Raw genomic sequence first — 21546 nt, 5'->3', positions numbered from 1 at the left:
CCTTGTTTTTTCATAAATGCAACAAAAGTAGAGGAATACATTTTACCTGTCATCAATGAAATTTAAATTCTTTATAAAAACCCAACCACAGGCAAACTGTTTTTGAAAACCAAACCAGAAAAAAAGTATTAATTTTTGTCTAATCTCTGGTGTAATGTAATTACTGTAACACGTTTTCTTCGCTAGGGAGTAAAGGCCAATCAAGAACGAGTCCTGTAGGAAAACAAATGCTAGGATTGGCTGAGACGCGGCATCGGTTTCAAGGCGCCCCGCGATCTGTCGGGTGGTCTTGTGAATGGAGGGGGCGCCTGGAAACCGGTGGAATCTGCACGGAGTGAGGAGAGCGAGCCTCTGGACTTCCAACCGCTCCGCATGTGAACCGACGCTGTGTGTTCAGTCAGGTCGGAAAACGATGGAAATATGAGCCTTTTTAACTTTTAAATGTGTCTTGTTTTGCGCTAAAGTAACAACGCTTAAGTGTCAAACGCGCTGGAACAATTTCGGTTTGAATAATTTCAAGAAAATGGGACTTTAAGTGTTTTTTTTCTCTCCCCCCCCCACGGGACTGTGAGTGAGAGTGGACTGCTTGGAGTCACTTACAAAGACCATCAAGAAGTCATGACATGACGAACGTTTTAACTTGGATTTATCTTCATAAAATAGGAGGAAAAGACTATTACGGCAACTTCAACTCTAAGTACTCGGACTACATGGTACATGTTGTTAATTTAATTTAGATTTTCTTTGCTTTTCAACCGTTTTCAAGTCGCCCTACTTGGATCAAAGTTTTTCCTTCCCTCCCCCTCCTCCTCAACTATGGCGGCGGCCAGGTCCACCACTGGCTCCGTGTTGCTGCGGATCATGTGGCTGGTGTGCGGGCTGTCTTTCTTACCTAGTTCTGCTCAGCATTACAACAGTGAGAGTGGAATATCCATCCCAGAACACGGGTTTTGCCAGCCCATCTCCATCCCGCTATGTACCGACATCGCCTACAACCAGACCATCATGCCGAACCTCCTGGGCCACACGAACCAGGAGGACGCCGGACTAGAAGTGCACCAGTTCTACCCTCTGGTCAAGGTCCAGTGCTCTGCGGATTTAAAGTTCTTCCTGTGCTCCATGTATGCCCGGTCTGCACAGTGCTGGAGCAGGCCATCCCCCCGTGTCGGTCCCTGTGTGAGCGTGCACGGCAGGGATGTGAAGCCCTCATGAATAAATTCGGCTTCCAGTGGCCGGAGCGGCTCCGCTGCGAGGCTTTCCCCGTTCACGGGGCCGGTGAGATCTGCGTTGGTCAGAACACATCCGAACCCAGCAGCCCGGCATCCCCGTCTTTGCCCAATGCACGCGATCCAGTGACCCTTCCCCCAAACTTAGGCCGACCCGAGCAACGCCCGGCCCAGCACAGCCCGTACCACCAGTTCTCCTGCCCTTTACAGCTGGAGGTGCCTTCCTACCTGGGCTACCGATTCATGGGGGTCAGCGACTGCGGAGCCCCGTGTGAGCCCACAAAACCCACCGGCATCATGTATTTCCGGGAGGATGAGGTAAAATTCGGCCGGCTCTGGGTCGGGATCTGGTCCATCCTGTGCTGTGTGAGCACCTTATTCACAGTGCTCACCTATTTAGTGGACATGAGGCGGTTCCGATACCCCGAGAGGCCCATCATCTTCTTATCTGGGTGTTATTTTATGGTGGCGGTGGCCTACGCTGCTGGGTTTTTCCTGGAGGATAAAGTTGTTTGTGTGGATAAATTCAACAATGACGGCTACAGGACTGTGGCTCAGGGGACGAAAAAGGAGGGCTGCACCATCCTCTTCATGGTGCTGTACTTTTTTGGTATGGCCAGCTCCATCTGGTGGGTGATTTTGTCCCTGACTTGGTTCCTATCTGCCGGCATGAAGTGGGGCCATGAGGCCATCGAAGCAAACTCCCAGTACTTCCACCTGGCCGCATGGGCTGTCCCCGCCATCAAAACCATCACCATCCTCGCCATGGGCCAGGTGGATGGCGACGTCCTGACCGGGGTCTGCTTCGTTGGGATCTCAACGTGGACTCCCTCCGCGGCTTCGTCCTGGCCCCGCTTTTTGTCTACCTGTTCATCGGCACGTCCTTCCTCCTGGCCGGCTTTGTGTCCCTCTTTCGGATCCGCACCATCATGAAGCACGACGGCACCAAGACGGAGAAGCTGGAGAAGTTGATGGTGCGGATCGGGGTGTTCAGTGTCCTCTACACGGTACCGGCCACCATAGTGATCGCCTGTTACTTCTATGAGCAGGCCTTCAGGGAGCACTGGGAGCGGACCTGGCACATGCAGACCTGCAAGCGCTTCGCCGTACCCTGCCCGGTTCACAACTTCGCCCCCATGACCCCGGACTTCACCGTGTTTATGATCAAATACCTGATGACCATGATAGTCGGGATCACCTCGGGTTTCTGGGTCTGGTCCGGGAAGACTCTTCAGTCGTGGCGGAGGTTCTACAAGCGCCTTAGTAATGGAAACCACGGAGAGACAACGGTGTAAAGTTTAAAGGATGAAAAGGCCACGGATACAACAACCATGGAAATGAGGTCGATTAGCTTTCATTTTTAATACTCTTTTGGGACACTTTAAAAAAAAATAAAAATAGGATTTTTGTGTTTTTTAGGTTGTGACGGCAAATCAGGCTTTTGGACTCGCAACCAAACTTTAATCTATATTCGAAAGAAGTTGGATGTATTTTCGATATATATCTTTGTGGGGGGTTTTGTCGACAAGAACAAGAGACAGCCCCCACTTCCTGGCTTTTGCATCTTTGGATTATAAACTGGTGTAAATGGCCGCACTGGTCCCTGGACTGTAATGCCAGACTGGTGAATTTACTTTCAGTGTGACATTTCCAACATATTGTTTCCAACTGATTATATCCATAATATTACAATTTGAATGTACTTCTTGTTTACCCTGGGGAGACTTTCTCAGTGGAAAACACCGGAACAGAAAAGACTGATCTGTCCATGCTGCAACAAAAAGGCTAAAGGTTTGATCCCTATACAGCAGCCACACCCTCTGATCCTTAATGAGGGATGCCTGGATTATACAAGTTCATTTTAAGGTACTGGCTTTGCTTTTAGGCAAAGACTGAAATGCTTTATGTGTGTTAGATATCGCAGAGTGCAATCTCACCTGTTTTTAATCTGATGAATAATGCATCAACTCGTGACTCTGCTATTATGTGCCAAGTGGCTGCCCAGAAATCCAAATTTTTATATCCTATTTTATAATTTTTTCAAACTGTTGAGCATTTGCTCCTGTATTGAATGTTCACTCCGAAGGTGAATGAAGTTATGTATTGGTTTGCACAGCTATGGTAAAGGTTAAAAGTGTTTGTGACTGATTCATGACAAAGTGACCTGGATCAAACAGTTACAGAGACCACACACACATATGGGCCTCCACTCTGAGATGAAGACACAACAGCTCATTGTTTGTCTCTCTCTGTGTGTGTGTGGTCTCTCAGCTGTTGGATCCCCCATCAAAAAGACCTTTTAAGCTTTTAAGACATCCAAAGCACCATTTCAAGGATCCTGATTTAATCCGCACGAGGTGGAAATGGTTGCTCAGGATTTTTAATGTTGTTTTATCCTCGATCTAGATGACTGTACACATCCACGCCTGTAATCTACCCAATGTAACTGAATCTGCCTTACTCCCTTATAATTTCACTTGTGTTAAATGGTATTTCACAAGCACACTAAACATTTTAGAGGCTGTAATGAGTCATTATTTTAGTGTCTGTGCTACTTTACACAAGCCTTGAAAACACAGAGAAACTGCATTTATTTTTTTCTGCATTTATGTTTGATGTTGTAATCATGGAAATGCCAGGAAGGAGGTCGCCTTATATATATTTTATTTTGATAGAGTGCAGTGGAGATGTACTATACAGTGTCAGCAGGTTTTTACAAAAAAAACTGATTGATTGTTGGTGAAAATGGACATCCACATTTCCTCAACTAATCAGTTTGAAAACCTAACGATACAAAAGAAGGGAGCCTGTCAACTAAACGCTCCTGTAGGTAAAATAACACAACCCAAACGTGAAATTCAGGATTGAGGCTGTTCCTTTATTTTCTGAAACCTGAGTAGTTTTTGAAATTGCAGTAGAAACTCAACACTCATGTGAATACATTATTGGTAGCACCAATAGCAAAAAAGTAACCAGTGATTTGGGCCCATTGGTAATCCGCTGTTGCGTGCAGTACATTGGCTATTTTATTTATATATATATATTTACTTTATTTCTCTGACTAAATAATTAAACCAGGAGATCTTTAAATCCACTCATACTAATACTAGAAAATACACAGTGTACCAGTCTTCACAGTATACTGTAAATGCAGTTTGTGGACAAGAGATTTCACATTTCCCATGTGAATGTACTAGGTATCTCCGTCACTGGTTAAAATAAGTATGTAGGATTGAGATAGGAAACAGGGCAACACTCCACTGCACATGATTCATCTCTCGTCCGTCATGTTTTCACCTAACAAGGTAAAAGTTTTCTGTGTAACTGTCGTTATGCAGATGAGATCTGACGGTGTCTGCCGATGTGGTGGTGGTGTTGTTTTGTTAGTTTTCAGAAGGAATACGAGTATGTGTGGAGGTTTTATTGGAACATATGCAACCTACAAGCAAACACAGACTCTGTTTAAGTTTAAAGGCATATTGTATTTATGGGAATACTCATTTTTGTCTATTTTTTACTTTTTTAATGTGATAAGCCTGTTGTATGTGTACAGTTTGAATAAAAGTGATAAGGTTTGTAATATTGTGATCCCTGTGGTTTGTGTTCAGAGATTAAAACACGTGCATGCTGAGCTTCACAGTAAATTCCTGACCGTGGAAGCAGCAGTTGATGAAATATTCTCTGTCTCAGAGGACATGATCTTGAGTTCAAATTCAGATGTGCCAACATTTGCATAGCATTTATTCCTAAAAAATGCAAAGGAACAAGGGTTCCCTGCATATCACAGTTGCGATGGACCCTTTTTGTGTTTTTTGACCAACTATACCAAGTTTGGCCCTTATTGTTTTCACTAATATCTAAACCGTCTGGCACACCAGTGAAAATAAAATAGTCATCCATGGACAGGACACATGACTTGACATTAGCAATGACACACAGGCAACATTGTGAGGCTGCATAGCAGGACATTTGGCCAACAAACGAACAACACAAGACCTACAATCCTGAATGTTATGGATAATAACTTGACACCCTTCATTGCCTTCTCTATTTATGTTATTATTCTACATGCAAAAACAAGTTACTCTATGTACATGTGAATACAGTCAATTTTCTCTAACTTCACTTAGTGGTGGTTCTGTGTTGCTTGTTCATGTTGTTCACCCAAACCACCCCACTTTTAAACTGGGAAAGATAACTTTCTGACAATTGTTTGTAAGTTAGGGTCAATATGTTGTTTTCCGGCCAAACATCTGTTAACTGATGAAGTTTGAGCATACCAACGTGTTGTAAATAAGTATACCAGCAATAAACATTGGCTGTTGCACAAACTGCTGAAAATGATGGAAAACGCTTCACATCCTCTGCATGAACTTCTGATCAGGTAACAAAGTCTCTTCAGTCAGAGACTCCATCAGCTCCGCAGTAATAAGGACCGCTACAGGAAGTCATTCCTGCCCACTGCAATTAAAATATACACTGACTTCTCTCCAGGCAGGGAGAGGAGGAGGATTTTTCTGAATGACAATGCACATTCTACACTCATGTGCACAGATATAGTCAGAAAGACATTTCTTAAAAAAGTCTATTTATATGCAGTAGTATAATAGCTGATATGAATATATATTTGTTCAGTTGTCAATTGTATTTTATTTTTTTACTTTTAACCAACCTCATCTGTGTTTTGTGTGAGATGCATATGTTTTATATCTGTGACTGTTATTTTTGTTTTATGTAAACTACTCCAACACTCCAAGTTCCCTTTGGGGAATCTGTCTCTCTCACTACCAGAGGAGTAGTGTATTTGTTTGTGATACTGAGGCACCATCTACAGACGGACAAACAGAAGTGCACATATTCATTGTAAGGGAAAAAGAGGAGAAATCTCTGGAGGAGGACTGAATACTGTTGCTGCTCTCCGACTGAGATTTTACTACAGTCGAACATCAATGGTGTATCTGATGAGCTTACAGCACCTCATTAAAAATGGTATGTTTTTATAAATAAGATCAGTGTCTCCAAGAGATTTCTATGTGAATATTTTTTATGTGATTTTAATGGGACACATTGCTGATACTGGGTGAAGTCAGGTAATTTGGGACATTCACACACACACACACACACACACACACACACACATTCATACACAGATGGCACAGCCTTCAGGGGCAATTTGGGAAAGAAAGCTGGGTATCAAACCCCAGCCACACCCGACACTTAAAGTAGCCTTTGGAAATGTAGGTTGTTGCTTGGTAATCTTCCAAAAAGTGTACCAAATTACCACTTCACTCAAACTTCACTCCCATTCATGCAAACTGCTAATGCTAATACTCTGAGCCACTTGCTGAACACTTCACTTCCACTAATGATCCAGTTTTGTATGACCAAAATACCAAAACCCCAGTCGGCCTACTGCAGTGTTAATTAGCCCAGCTACTGTGGTGGTTTCTCAATCCAGCAACTTTATCATTTCTGCTGAGTCTCAATGTATTAAAATTTAGAAAACCCAGCTGGGATATTTGGGGTAGGTACAGCAGCTAAACTTGTAATTAAGATGTCCCAGAAATGATCGTGATGCTGACTAGAACTGTAGGCCTAACTATTATAAGAGTATTCCACTGATTTTGCGTTGTTCTCCTATAACTTTGTCAGACTCACGATGGACAGTTTAAAAAAAATCTAATTGATGCAGTAGATTTACAATTGACGTCACACTCCTCTGGAGCACCTAGGGTTTAAGTGTCTTGCTCAGAGACACATTGGCGTCTCACAGTAAATTTGAATCCGGGTCTCTACCACCAAAGGGCGTGTGTCTTATCCACTGTACCATCACCACCCTGAGATCCAGAGATATTGTCTTTTTTATTCAATTGATCCTTCTTCTTTGTCAAAACCTGCCGCCTACATTACCCACAATGCAGCTCAAGTGCTTCTAAACCCTTTGTTGGGGTGTGTTACACTTGTTAAATAGGCTACAGTCTATGGTTAAGGTAGGCAAGTAGCTTTGAGCTGTTAGCCTCAAGAGGAGATAAGGAGTGGGTCACAGAGGTGAAGGTAAAGTGCTCCACACACCCACAGACTTCACACAAGTCCCTCTGGAGCCACAGCAGCCTTTATACAACTTTTAAATTTTTTAGTTGTTTATTTATTTATTTATTTATTTAATATATGCAGTTATGTTAGTAACCTACTCCCCAACACCTGTAAACAGACTTTGATGTGCGAAATCGGTGGAGTTCCATAGACTGTATACAAAAAGTGGAGTTCCCTTTTAAGGAAGGACAGTAGGTTACTCCCACATTTATACTGACCTCTGGTGGTCACAGCGATATTTACATGCAGCAGTCTGCCTGCTGTTGACTGTTCAGACAATGAAAATGAATGTAAAAAAGGATGTAGTATCAAAAACTCCTCAACCAAGACAGCGAAAACAAACAATAACATTTTTCAACATTGTGCGTCAAATTACAAGTTCACAGCTGTAATCAGTTAGTTGTGATAACAAAGTGAAAATAAATCCTTTCCTGTCATTAACAACAAGACTTTTATTCAGATCACACCAACTGAACATTTCCTCCTTGACTCTTTGGATAAAAAAAGCTTTGTGTGACAAATTGGATTCTTAATAACCTGGTCTGTCCTTTTACATGTGACCTCAAGATTAGTTTCCCACAGTAAATTAAATACTCGACAAGAGACAGTTTTCTCTTCTTCACAAGATGAAGAATATAGTTAGTTTGTTAACTGTTATGACATCATCTGAACTTTATATTTAGTTCTATGATATCAAAGGGTTACAAATATTTTATCCTCACTCTTTCACCATAAATTCTAACAGATTCTAAACATATCGTTTGTGGATGTTGGGGGTTACAGTCTTCATTTTAAACAGATGGCCTGCAGTGAAGTGTGGCGCATGGTACTATCCTAGAAAGAAAGTCCTTTTAAACTCATGCAAGTAGTCTGGAAATGGATAGTTCAGTTTAGTTTTTTTCTCAGCCATCAACTGTATCCAACCCCATATCGTACCTTGTAGATTTACCAGTATTCAAAAAACTGACCATGGACATCTGTGTTGGCTGGTTGGTTTTTTAACTGACAGTTCCCCGAAGGTGAAAGTGATTGACGTTTTATCTGAGGCCCCTGTGTCTTCCACTGCCTTTATTAACTCACATTTGGAAAGGAGGGATTTGGCGAACATGTTGGAGATGGCTTCCACATCCAGCAGACACAGAGCAACTTTAGCACTTATTTTTGTCCCAATATTCACTCTGCTTTTAGCTCTGTTTTTGGTCTCCACCAACTTGACTGCAGTAAGTACAAGTTGGAGCCAAAATCGTCTGGAAATGTTTATGTAGAAAACACAAAAACAGCAAACAAGAGCTGATCACAAACATGAAAGAAATTACAATGAACGAGAAAGAGGTAGCAGTAAGGACGGAAGTGGTGGGAAAGTGGTGCAGGAGCAGATACAAGAAAAGCAACACATAAAAATAAATTATTTATATACATACATATATTGAATAGAAATTGTTTCCATAATTTATTTTACGGTTATTGTGAGACGGGCCTTATCGCCTTATTGGGCCTTGCACCTTGTTTTGGACCTCAGAGTTACAGTAAATATGGTATGTACTGTAAATCATTGCACTGATATGAGTATCATACTGTTATAAAACTCAAAGATTGAAATGCAGTTTTTCTATTAAATATATTTTATATTCTCGTGTACTTCTCAGGCATTTATAGTATACCATGCATAGTTATACTCTATTGCACCAGATTAAATAGTCTTTATTAAGTACTGTCAGTGTTTATGAGACAGCCAAACACTTAAATGAAAGTTTAACTTGCCTAAACAAAGGCCGGAGACACTCAGGACGTCAACAAACACTTTTCCTATGAGACAACCTCATGTTTTTAGTGAGACATCCATGTTATTGATAGGATTATAAACTTTCGCTGATGTAACTCCCATCTATTGTGATGCAATGTCTCAGAGAAATTCAAAGTAAACATGATGATTAAGCCTCAGGGTCATTAGTCCACTACATCTCTGTATCCCTGGAGATCAGTCTGTTGTTGATGTTATGCTCTGGGACTAGCAGTCTCCATGCAGAACAAACATGTAACTGTGTGCAAACTCCCTCTATACTGAGAGAAGGCCCCTAATGTTAGATACTGGATGACAAAGGCCCAGAGAAACAGAAAGCATATGTTTTTTGTGAAGTTGATGATTTAGCAAAACATATCTGGTATGTACATTTAGAGTTTCCATACATATTTGGATAAAAATGGCAGGATAAAAAACCGAGAGGCCCAGGTGCTGAAAACAGCACGCTATAGCTGCCAACTTAGAAAGTTAACTGAGCTGAAGTCACAACACTTATAAAAACCAACTTTCATGATGAAAAAAAAAATTAATATCTGTCACATGAGCAAAATACAAAAATAGCAAATACTATCTGACCAAAATATATTATTTTGAATGCAATCACTGGATTCAGTGGAAGCAAAATAAATTTTATTTCAGCTGTGTATCACTGACCAACTTCAAAACTTTATAACAGAGCTGACCTTTGAGGGAACTAAGAGAACCAAAGAGTCCATAATGGAAGAAAAGATCATATTAGAGGTGCCACGCCTTCCAATATACTCTGCTGGAGTGTGAACTGGTCCACAAGGCAAAGCAAGGATAGGCTTTATTCATATTTCATTATTCAGATTTGTAAATTGTGCTGCATTTAAAATCATCACGAAACATAAACACTAAATGCAGCTCTTCAGCGTTCGGTTCTGACTGCTTCCCAAAGATATAAGAGCCCTTGTAGGTTTATATTCTTCAAGCAGATCATACATATATTTTGGCCCCAGGCTGTTCGAGATCCAGATAGGTTTGTAGTTAGTTGTGAAACAGGAGTGGATAGTAAAGTCTGGAGCGGCTGTGACTCAGGGGGTAAAGCGGTCACCCACTTATCATAAGGCCGGTAGTTCAGTCTCGGGCTCCCACAGTCTGCATGTGGAAGTATCCTTGGGCAAGATATTGAACACCAAATTGCTCCTGAAGGCTGTGCCATCCATAGGTGTCATTTATACTGGGGATGCTGGGGACATGTCCCCACCACTTTTTGAAAGTATTTGTTAAAATGGTTCTGATAAATTGCTTGCAACAAGAAATGTTAAATAACAAAGGAGAATGCTTTGAGAAGTTCATCTGCACAATAAGAAGAATGCAATGCAATGTAAATATCTAAGAAAAGAATATGCAAAACAAAAAACCCCCAAAAAACAAGTTGCTGATTCCTAGATTATATTACATTATATTTTTATATTTTGTATTGTCACCTTACACCTGGATTTTGTGTTTCCCTATATTTATATAAAAGACATTTCAACCATAAATTGGTCCGGAAAAAAAATGTCTCCAGAATGCAGGAAATGAAGTGTTTAATGCTCAAAATCTGCTGGGGGTTACTCCCAGACCTCCCAGATCATATATCACAGTAGTGAATATTTATTCTAATATCTTCTTGCTTTGTTCACATTTCTGGAGCAAGTGCATCACTGCACCCCTAATCTGAGCCCTTAAATGTACCCACCGCTTTTTAGCACAAAGTGACACCCTTGGTGCCATCGATGTGTAAATGCATATGAATGTTATTTCCGCTCTGATGAGCAGTTGGCATCCTAGCCTGTGTGTGAATGGGTGAATGTGACGTAGTATAAAAGCGCTTTGAATAGTCAGAAGACTAGAAAGGCACTATAACAATGCAGACCACTGAAAAATGTCGACGACTGCTGACCTGACATTTGTGCAGAAAACCATCATTGACACCCTCCACAAGGAGGGAAAGCCTCAAAAGGTAATTGCAAAAGAAGTTGGATGTTCTCAAAGTGCTGTATCAAGGCACATTAATAGAAAGTTAAGTGGAAGGGAAAAGTGTGGAAGAAAAAGGTGCACAAGCAGCAGGGATGACCGTAGCCTGGAAAGGATTGTCAGGAAAAGGCCATTCAAATGTGTGGGGGAGCTTCACAAGGAGTGGACTGAGGCTGGAGTTACTGCATCAAGAGCCACCACACACAGACGGGACCTGGACATGGGCTTCAAATGTCGTATTCCTCTTGTCAAGCCGCTCCTGAACAACAAACAACGTCAGAAGCGTCTTACCTGGGCTAAAGAAAACAAGAACTGGTCTGTTTCTCAGTGGTCCAAAGTCCTCTTTTCTGATGAGAGCGAATTTTGCATCTCATTTGGAAACCAAGGTCCCAGAGTCTGTAGGAAGGATGGAGAGGCACACAATCCAAGATACTTGAAGTCCAGTGTGAAGTTTGCATAGTCTGTGTTGGTTTGGGGAGCCATGTCATCTGCTGGTGTTGGTCCACTGTGCTTTATCAAGTCCAGAGTCACCGTCTACCAGGACATTTTAGAGCACTTTATGCTTCCTTCAGCAGACGAGCTTTATGGAGATGCTGACTTTTCCAGCAGGACTTGGCACTTGCCCACACTGCCAAAAGTACCAAAACCTGGTTCAATGACCATGGGATTACTGTGATTGGCCTGATCAACTCGCCTGACCTGAACCCCATAGAGAATCTATGGGGCATTGCCAAGAGAAAGATGAAAGACCGAACAATGCAGAAGAGCTGAAGGCCGCTATTGAGTTTCACCTGTAGGTCAAACTTCATGGCCATGGTGTTTATCATGATCCCACCTGTTCTCAACCCTATCATTTATGGACTTAAAGTGACTCAAGTTCGCACCAGTTGTTTAAGATTGCATAAAGACAACAAAAGGTTAGGGTGATGCATTGTTTCATCATGGTTCTTTAAACATTTAATGATCTCTGTCTTTTGTAAATGATTCATCCTAAAAAAACAACAACAAAGGATACACAGTTTGATGTAGATTCCACATATATAATAACTGTAAGAACTGAAGAGGCTACGTTTACTTTGAGTTGTTTACATTTTAGTTTTTCTCATTCAGTTTTTGTGGACTCAGAGAGGAGTTGAATAAACTTTGTGGTCATTCTGGAGGCTGGAGTTTGTGGCACTATTGATTTGTATTATTGAAAGGTGTTTCTAATATTTGTTCACACCAATTGACTCATATACTTAGTAATGAAACAACAACTATGCTGTTTCTTTGCAGTTTAACTGATTTAATAGTGGTCAGATATTTGTTTAAATCATGACACAAAAAATCCAGTAAAACCTGCCTTAAGTTAAATTACATTTAATTAATCAAATTTTGCAAAGAGCCAAAAAAGGCTTTATGTAACTTTTTTCACATAAACATTCGTACTTATGAAGTTATTATGAACATGTTAGCAAACAGTTTACATTGGGGTTGTTACAAGACACTCACTGTATATAATTATGTCATACTATCATAGTTTCAAACTTCTCCAAAATATTAAAACCCCTCAGCTACCTTTCAAATGAAACAGGCCATCATATCCCATGAATCTTTTTAGTTTTTCTCTATCAATCTATTGTATATTGGAAACACTTTACCTTAAGTTCCCTTGTTTGGCATTCATAAGCTGTATATTAACGTTTAACAAATGGTTAGAGTGTCTTTTTTAATTGTATTTATCAGTAACTATGTCACCTCCTGTGGGCACCCAAAAGTAGAGGTTGGTGTATAAACAGATAATTAATGAAAAAATAGTAATTTGTACATAGTACAAATAGTACATTAATAAACACTTAAAGATGTCCGTTATTGTGTGCTATAACCAATTTTTCATGTTTGTACGCTGCTTATAAATGTTAAATAGGGGGACTTGAAGAAAAGTGTTACCTGTATTTGGTTTTAGTGGTGTGGGGGGATGAGGGGTCAATCGTATGCCTCTGCTCACTCTAAATCATAGCTCAACCAAAACAACTTTACAACACATACAAAAACAACAAAGGACTGCACCAGGTGTGGCCTTTTGGCCATGTATGTGACCATGGGGGTGGACAAGGGGGACACTGACTGACCACCACCCAGCGTAGCATGGATAGCGAAGTGCATTACCACGGTGCTGGCAGAACTGAGCAACTATGTTTGATTCTCTGTGTCTCTGCTGGAAAGACAGGGAGACCGGTTGAGATTTGACAGTCACACAAAGCAAACAAAACTTCAGAAGTTAAGAACAGGACCACTGACATCTATATTCTCTTTTGCCTTATCAACATTTGCCATCAAAATAAAAAATACTAAACAATTTGGGCTACTTTTCTTTCTTTTTTTAATAACCTTTGAACTAACTGTCAGTGGCACATTGGAAGTTCAGAGCAACAGTCAACTACAGAGTCACCCTAAATGTTCCTAAGTAACCAGAAGTTAGCCTTTTTTTAACCTCTATAGGCTGCCAGTCGATGACACACCTGCAGTAGAGTGGGAGCTCTCTATAACTACAAACCATCAGTTTCCAACACAAACACTGTGTAACATTAAAACGTTTGGGCATGTCATGTCCAACAAACACAGGACATGTTCCTAGCTAATGATAAACATTTTAATCTTAACTTTTATCCTGTCTTCTAGATACTGTTTGTAAATTTGACTGTTTTTGGTTTTGGAGGATTAATGTAAAATGAGTAACACATCTAGTATAATTTTATTTTCATTGTCTGGCTTCAGTTCAATTGTCAACTACAGAGTCCTCTTTTCTTACTGACTTTACTATGTTATGGTCTAATTGTGGTGGTAAATGTGTGTTTGATTGTAACCATAATCTTGGATCAAAACTTACATGAACCTATGTACATTTTTCTGTGTACCCTGTGCATCAGTGGACTTTATGGAACTGCAGGCTTTTATCCTAAATTTGCCTTCGATATTCTGTCTGATATTCATGTAATCTCATATGCGGGGTGCTTTTTGCAAGTCTTTGTTTTATACTCCAGTACAAAAGTTGACTACTCTATTCTAGTTCTTATGGCGTATGACAGATATGTGGCCATATGTCGACCATTGGAGTATCACACTGTAATGTCTGTGCGAAGGACTGCTGTGTTAGTGAGTTTGTCCTGGCTTGTACCTCTCTGCTGTGAGCTTCTGGTTGTAGCTTTGACATCCACGCTGACATTATGTGGCTCCCACATACAGAAACTCTATTGTGAGAACTGGTCAATTGTAAAACTTTCTTGTAGTTCAGGAAAAGCAAATGACATTGTTGGATTGATTGTTATCTCTTTTTATTGTGGGCATTTCATCCTCATTGTATGTTCATATGTATGGCTTGTAAAATCAGCTTTAAAATCCAGAGAGGGCAGGAGAAAGTTTACACAAACATGTGTGCCACATTTATTATGTTTGCTTAATGTCTCAGCTGCTTTGCTATTTGACGTTATGTACTCGAGATATGGATCAGCATCTGTGCCTCAGAATTTAATGAACTTCATGACGATACAATTTCTCATAATTCCACCTATTCTCAACCCTATTATATATGGACTCAAACTGACTCAAATTCGAAAAAGAATGATGTATTTGTGTATAATGACAAGTCAGAGATTCAAATTGACACTCAGGGTCTGATATGTGTAACCACTAAAATACCACTATATTTTGAACAAACACAGTGTCGTTAGTGTGTTTCTCCAGAGTTGTATATTTTCTCTGTTAAGCTATTGTGACGAAAACAATCTCTAAAATGGAATGATGGGTCACCCACATAGAAAAACTCTATTGAGAGAATTGGTAAAATATGTAGGATGATTAGTATTGTTAGGTTTATCATTGTATTTTTCAAATATGGGAATACATTTTTTATTGATTGTCCATATGTTTTGTTCGTAGAATAACAGCTTTAAAGTCAAAAGAGTGGAGTAGGACATATATGCAGACATGTGCGTCATATTTGCTTTTTGACCATATGTGCATCTGGATCAAGCTCAGATCAACATTTTCCAATCAAACCAGGGAACTGGGCTGTCAGAAATGTGGCATTGAGGCATTTCAATATTACAGATTATTGTGTAAAGTATTTTAAGCTCACAGTAAACTCAGTAAACCCTACCAGATATATTATAAGTAGTCCCAATAGGGATATTGTAAAATATTGTGCATGGCTTAAAATAAACTAAGTAAACTCTTTTGTGGTGTGAGTTATAATGATTCATTTGCTTTTGATTTCTATAACTCACCTCAGGCTACTTTTCCTGACAGCCACCTAAAAAATTAAATACTTTTGATTTGATTGTGTGGGAGACACATGTTCTTATTTTTAAGAGAAATGAGCAACTGAGTTCATTCGGGAAACAGCAATTCACAAAACCATAGATACCTTTGCAACTTATGTTATATAATGCATTAAAGGATAATGCTGGAGATAACTTTATATTTAATACTGTCAACACATCCAATGTCTGTCTGTTTAAAGCACGCATATTCCATAGAGCTCCATTGTTCTATGAGTTGAGGGCCACGCATTGTTGCTTTTTGTCTTTCCGGGTTGTTCCGGGTTTCCAGGTTGACCTCTGTCAATTCAATTCAAATCAGCTTTATTGGCATGAATGCATAGGTTATATATATATGAATGTATGTATCTGTCTCTCTAGTTTATGTTTGTCTTCCTCTGTGGGTGCATGATGGCAGCTCGGTAGACAGGAATGAGTTGTTGCGTAAACAGCCATGGATGAAAGATATGGTGCTCTTCTTCAGTCTGTCTGACTGTGACTGTGAATATATGTGACCTCCTACTTCCAACGTGACTTAGGTTCAACATCCAATAAAATGGTTTCACATATTTAGGCCAGTCGATCATGACTTTGTGGGGGTTACATCGTAGACTCCACAGGGAAAGTAAAGGTAAATATTGTGGACCAAGGGTTAGGCTGATGTGCTGTCCAAATTTGGTTTTTGGTCAACATGTATGCATGGGGTGGACAAAATATTAGGAACATAAACACAATGGTTTATGAGTATCACAAACTAGAGATGGGTTTATGATTCAAAGGTTCGTTCACTCCTGCGAAGGTCGCTGTTTGAATACATTGTGTAGGAACTTGTCAAAAAGGTTCAAACGTCGCTGCTGCTTCACAAAGCAGCTTCATTAAGTTTGACAGTTTTTAAATAATATAATGATCCCATTTAATAACCAAAATTATAAGAATAGCTTGGTATTAACAATCAGTATGTCTGTGTAATATAGCTGTGTCTCTGTAATATAGCCTTTTAGGCAAAGTGGACGTCCTGCCCAGGCCTGTAAGAAGAGTTATGGCGCTGAGTGAGAACAGATTGCGCAAATCTTTCAAATATTTCATGTACGAAGAGTATGAAAGATGATTTATAGTCATGAAACCCTAGTGCATGAATGGACAATAATCAGAATAAACAGATTGTCTTCATCTCTGACTTATTTGGCCATTAATATGGCTTTTACTCCGGTGAGAGTAAGGACCCTTGCAGAACCAGATAATGTGTTCTCAAATACTGGACCACACTCTCATACAACTAAACCTTCATTAGTGAAGCTTTGTGTCCCTTCACAGCCAAAGCCTTGAGAAGGACCACTGTGTAAGTCTAACAAGTAGAGGGAGAGCCTAGGTAACTAATTTACATATTGTATCAGGAGAGGACCTTTTGGAAATGAAAGATCTTGAGATCATTGTGTAAGGCACAACAAAATATTGTAGGTGACTCAGTGTACCCTTGGGCTCATCTTGTGAATGTACATTGTTGGCATAGGTAAATGCAAACAGATACTGACTGTCTTGAATTACAGGTTGAATGCCTACACTCTTGCTTATATTATATTACTTTCTAACTACATTCTACAGCTCCACGGACAGCTGTATTGTGTGCACACAGTGTTATTAAAAAAAGAAGGACATGATGAGGTTTTGTTCTGAGCTGAGGGCAATTTGAAAGAGAAAGCAAAAGCTCCTGTTCAAAGAACAACAGTAACATACAGTAAACCTCTGTACACTCAGTAATCTCAGTACACACTTTGATACAGATTGAATCAATGAAGATATGAAACAGCTTGTCTGCCTCGGTAAGAGGGAGGACTCAGAGAGAAAGTCAGGGTTTATTGAAGAGAATCTGCAAGCAAGCAGGTTATGTTCCCAGTTTAAATCACTTCTCTTTCTGGAACAGAAAACCTAGTTTCCCTCAACTATGGGTCAATTAAATCAGAGTACTTACTAAGCCTGCTTTCTGAAATGGGGCCCTGCTCTCCACCTTCAATTGTGCCGCACCCGTGGGACTGCAGGTCTAACATGCATCGCCTCTGTGTGCATTCGAGTGTAGTTTGCATCGGGGGGCTTGGACCACGTTGATATCTGTTTGCAGGTCTAGTTAAATTAGATTCTTCATTTGTTTTGCCAATTTAATTAATGGCCCTTTAGTCCCATTTCATGGTCTTTCTGCTGGAGGTGCCATAGACAGGGTTGGTTTAGATTGGGTTGCTGCAAATGAGCAATTTCTCACCACAATGGAAGGAATTCCCCATGCCTTTGTCCCAGGAGGGTGAGATGTAACTTTGTTCAAAGGTGTGTGTGTGTGTATTTACAAAAGCACTTCGTTTTGATCCAAAAAACATTTTGTGCTCTTTTTTCATGTTTTCTCAGATTACAATATCATTAAAGTAACTCTCTAAGATTTAGAAATACAAAGAAAACATAAATGACACTTTCCACAACAGTAACAGAGACACCAGTATTATAAGATTAAATGTTATGATTTAATCTTTTGTTTTGGTGCTTCTTGAAGACTTATCCAATAAGGTTTGTTTGTGCTCTGCGTAGAGTTGTTCTGTTTTAGTTGCACTAGTTTAACTCTGCATTTGTTATTTCTTTTATATGTTTGCAATTAACTAGGCTTTAAGGATTTAAGGAAGGATTTTACATTTAGCTAATTTATTTCTAGTTGTTTTACCACTCTTTTTCTCTTATTTGTTTTAAATGTTGTCCTTTCACTTTTTTATTTTCCTTTTGTTTATCACATTTTGTTTGTTGTTTTTATGCTCTTGTTGTTTGTTGATTTTATGCTCTTGGGACCAACTATCATACATGCATTTTACAGGATCTCAGTCTCTGACCCTCTACCAACTACTTCCCATTATGTTTCTGTAAAATCTTTTACTACTTTAAACTACTTTAATTTGCATTTAAATTTACACAATTCACTTTCTATTCCTTCCAATTAACATTCTACTCAATAGGAATAGGTATGAAGATGCCTCTCACATATTCAGTTTCACTTTATACTTTATATCACGCAGTAGTAGTAGTAACACTCAAACCAGCAAATGTTATTGTGCTCATGCTAGTAAGCCATAAAAATTCTGATTTGCACTTTTCAATTATAAAAGATAAAAGCCAACTCAAATCTCAAATACAATTCTGCTCAATATTTCATCAGCTGTCTGAACATCACATTCCCCAGCCCTGGACACAAAGGAGAGCCTCACTCTATGCTACTAACACTCAATAAATCATGCTCTAAATGACAAATAAATAAATAATGACAAAACTTACCAAGATACCTTGTTTTTCAGTATAAAATGATATGGCAATGCTGTTAAATTATAATAAACTTTTAAAATTATAAAGACTCAACAGGGTCTAACAAAAATATCAGTTCAATAAGAAATAAGAAATGACACATCTCTAAGAGTGCACATCATACCTGAGTTACCTACATACCATGGACCACTGAAGTTATGTAAATTCAGGGACCTGAAAAAGGGTTCATATACTCTGAAATGCTCCAGTCTGCTTTAAAACTTGCAAGGCCACTTATATTCTTATTTTTTTATTTTATACAATCACTGATTTAGCAATCTGCTGATACAAACACGAAAAGAAATGTTAAATCTCAAAACAGAAAAATAGTAAGATAAATCCAACAGTATTGACAATTGTGTTGAGTTTTTCAATGAGTGAGCAACATAACAGCTTAAAGATCATTATCATTGCAACAGCCTGACAATAAAGCTACAAGTCTGGAGAAACACAGAACAACCATGTGATTAGTCCAAATACAGTGATACTTAATTGTTGACATATCAAACCTGGTGTTTCAATTTAAACCTTTGACCTGCCATCATACACAAATATATCATTCTACTTCGAACTTTAGTCAGTATCAGTCCATAAATAATAGGGTTGATTATAGGTGGAATTATGAGAAATTGTATAGCCATGAAGTTCTTTACACTCTGTGCCATAGACGTTGATCCATATCTAGCGTACATAAGGTCAAAAAGCAAAGCAGCTGAAGCATTAAGCAGACATAACAAATGTGGCACACATGTTTGTGTAAACTTTTTCCTGCCCTCTTTTGATTTTAAAGCTGTCTTTACCAGCCACACATAAGACCACACAATGAAGAGAACATGACCAAAATAGAAAGAAATAAAAAACAATCCAATTATGTTGTTTGCTGCCGTTAAACTGCAAGCAAGTTTAATAATTGACCAGTTCTCACAATAGAGTTTCTGTATGTGGGAGCCACATAATTTCAGTGTGGATGTCAACGATATCATCAAGGCTTCTGCGCACAGAGGTACAAGCCAGGAAAAACTCACTAACGCAGCAATCCTTTGCACAGAGATCACAGAGTGATACTGCAGTGGTCGACATATGGCCACATATCTGTCATAGGCCATGAGAGCTAAAATGGAGTAGTCAACCATTGCATAGGAATATATGACATAAATTTGCAAAAGACATCCTGCATACGATATTAAATGAATGTCAGACAAAAGATCAGAAACAAATTTAGGGTAAAAGCCTGCAGTCCCGTAAAGTCCATTGATACACAGATTACACAAACAAATGTACATGGGTTCATGTAAGTTTTTGTCCAATATTATGGTTAAAATGAGAGACACATTTACCACCAAAATTGTACAATAGCAAAGTAAAGTGAGTAAGAAAAGTGTGACTCTGTAAGTCACTGTCACACTCACGCCAGACAGTGAAAATAGAAGTATACTAGATGAATTATTCATTTTGTAGAAATCACAATAAAACAGCCAAAGTGATACACAGTATTTTAAAGACAATTGTCAAGCTGCGTAGAAATGAAACAGGAATTTATTGGTGATTGTTAGAGACTCACTCGTCTTTATTGCTGGTGTCTATTGGCTGACACTTCAAAGGTAAACAATGATGAAACCTGTCCACGGCGCATGTGTTCATTTTACATGGTTATGTGGTTCATTTCAAGTTCAGTACAGAAAAATGGTACAGTCGGATATATCTGACTGTACCATTTTATACCATATTGAAACAACTTCACAAAAGACTTGTTCTGACCTCAACAAACATTTAGACTCACCAGATTTTAATTTAATGCCATAAGATTTGCACAGACTAGTAAAAAACTGATGTTATTAAACATTTTTTATCAAACACAAAAGCGAGTTCACACAAGCTTTTATTTTAACATGAGTCAGCAATGAGTTTTCAATTAACTCAATGACCTAATGTTTATTGAAAGGTTACAGAATGATGATAATGTTAAATGCACATGCAATTGATAGTTAAAAACAGAAATGACTGAAAGCTTATGAGAAGATAGATCCATCATAAATTATTTTGTACCTTAAACTACTCAAATTGCAAAGGAAGATGTTCGATATCCAAAAAATATCCCAATCCGTCTATAACCATAGAAATCTGTCAGAGCCGTGGATTTTAATATGGTGAAGTAGTTTTGCACAGAAACTGGTAGGGAGAAAGGCCTTATATCTGTTTAATGATTATTTATCAGGGCGCAGATTGATTACAGTTACATACATTTTTTAGGTTCAGGTTTCAACAGGTGTGGCGTCTCTTCTGTATGACTGACAAATAATTGTTTTGCCTGTACAAACTGCAAATATCTCATACAAGGTTTGGCACTAATGTAACACATCTAGCATATATCTAATGTCTAGTATAGTATTTTGACGTCAAACATGGTTTTCACACCTGCTGGCGCTACTAATAAAATATCTAGAGAGGGAGCTTCTTAGCTTGTGCAGGCAAACAGCAGGAATTTTACATGTTAAAATTATTAATAAATTTTTTATGCAATTTTTACTTGTGATAGAGTGACTTCTGTTCTCTAAACCTGCGCTGCCCATTAAAGAAGGGATGAGCGGTGAAGGGATGAGGGTCAAAGGATGAAGGGGTGGAGGGGTTAGGGTAGAGTGATGGTGGTTGAGGGATGGATGATGGTTGAAGAATGAAGGGGTGAGTGTAGAGAGATACAGGGATGAAGGGTAAGGGATTAGGTAATGAAGTTTGAGAGATGAAGGGATGAGGGGGACATCAGGGTTGTGGACAGATGGATAGAAGAGATCAAAGGAACCATGTCAGCTGGTGGTAA

General features: G+C 39.3%; 2 protein-coding genes and 1 pseudogene across 2 annotated transcripts; 2 read left to right on the top strand and 1 right to left on the bottom strand.

Annotated features, from left to right (window-relative positions):
- The first annotated feature begins 323 nt into the window (after window positions 1-323).
- LOC119903921 lies at window positions 324-4806 on the top strand (annotated as a pseudogene).
- Window positions 4807-13813: 9007 nt separating this feature from the next.
- LOC119903672 (olfactory receptor 10H4-like) lies at window positions 13814-14760 on the top strand. The gene is given in 2 exon segments (XM_038719896.1): window positions 13814-13874; window positions 13877-14760. Coding segments are annotated over 2 exon segments (945 nt in total).
- Window positions 14761-19234: 4474 nt separating this feature from the next.
- On the bottom strand, window positions 19235-20182 carry LOC119903922 (olfactory receptor 2K2-like). The gene has a single exon (XM_038720222.1). The coding sequence runs from the start codon at window positions 20180-20182 to the stop codon at window positions 19235-19237; it is 948 nt and encodes a 315-aa protein (XP_038576150.1).
- Window positions 20183-21546: the final 1364 nt, after the last annotated feature.

This window comes from Micropterus salmoides, unplaced genomic scaffold (assembly GCF_014851395.1).
Source record: "Micropterus salmoides isolate LMB-PRFRI ecotype aquatic unplaced genomic scaffold, ASM1485139v1 Ms_hic_scaffold_15, whole genome shotgun sequence".
NCBI lineage: Eukaryota > Metazoa > Chordata > Actinopteri > Centrarchiformes > Centrarchidae > Micropterus > Micropterus salmoides.
This window is presented reverse-complemented; position numbering and strand designations above follow the sequence as displayed.

Coding starts and splice junctions, on each gene's coding strand:
- LOC119903922 (XM_038720222.1), bottom strand. CDS start 20,182: ATGAATAATTCATCTAGTATACTTCTATTTTCACTGTCTGGCGTGAGT.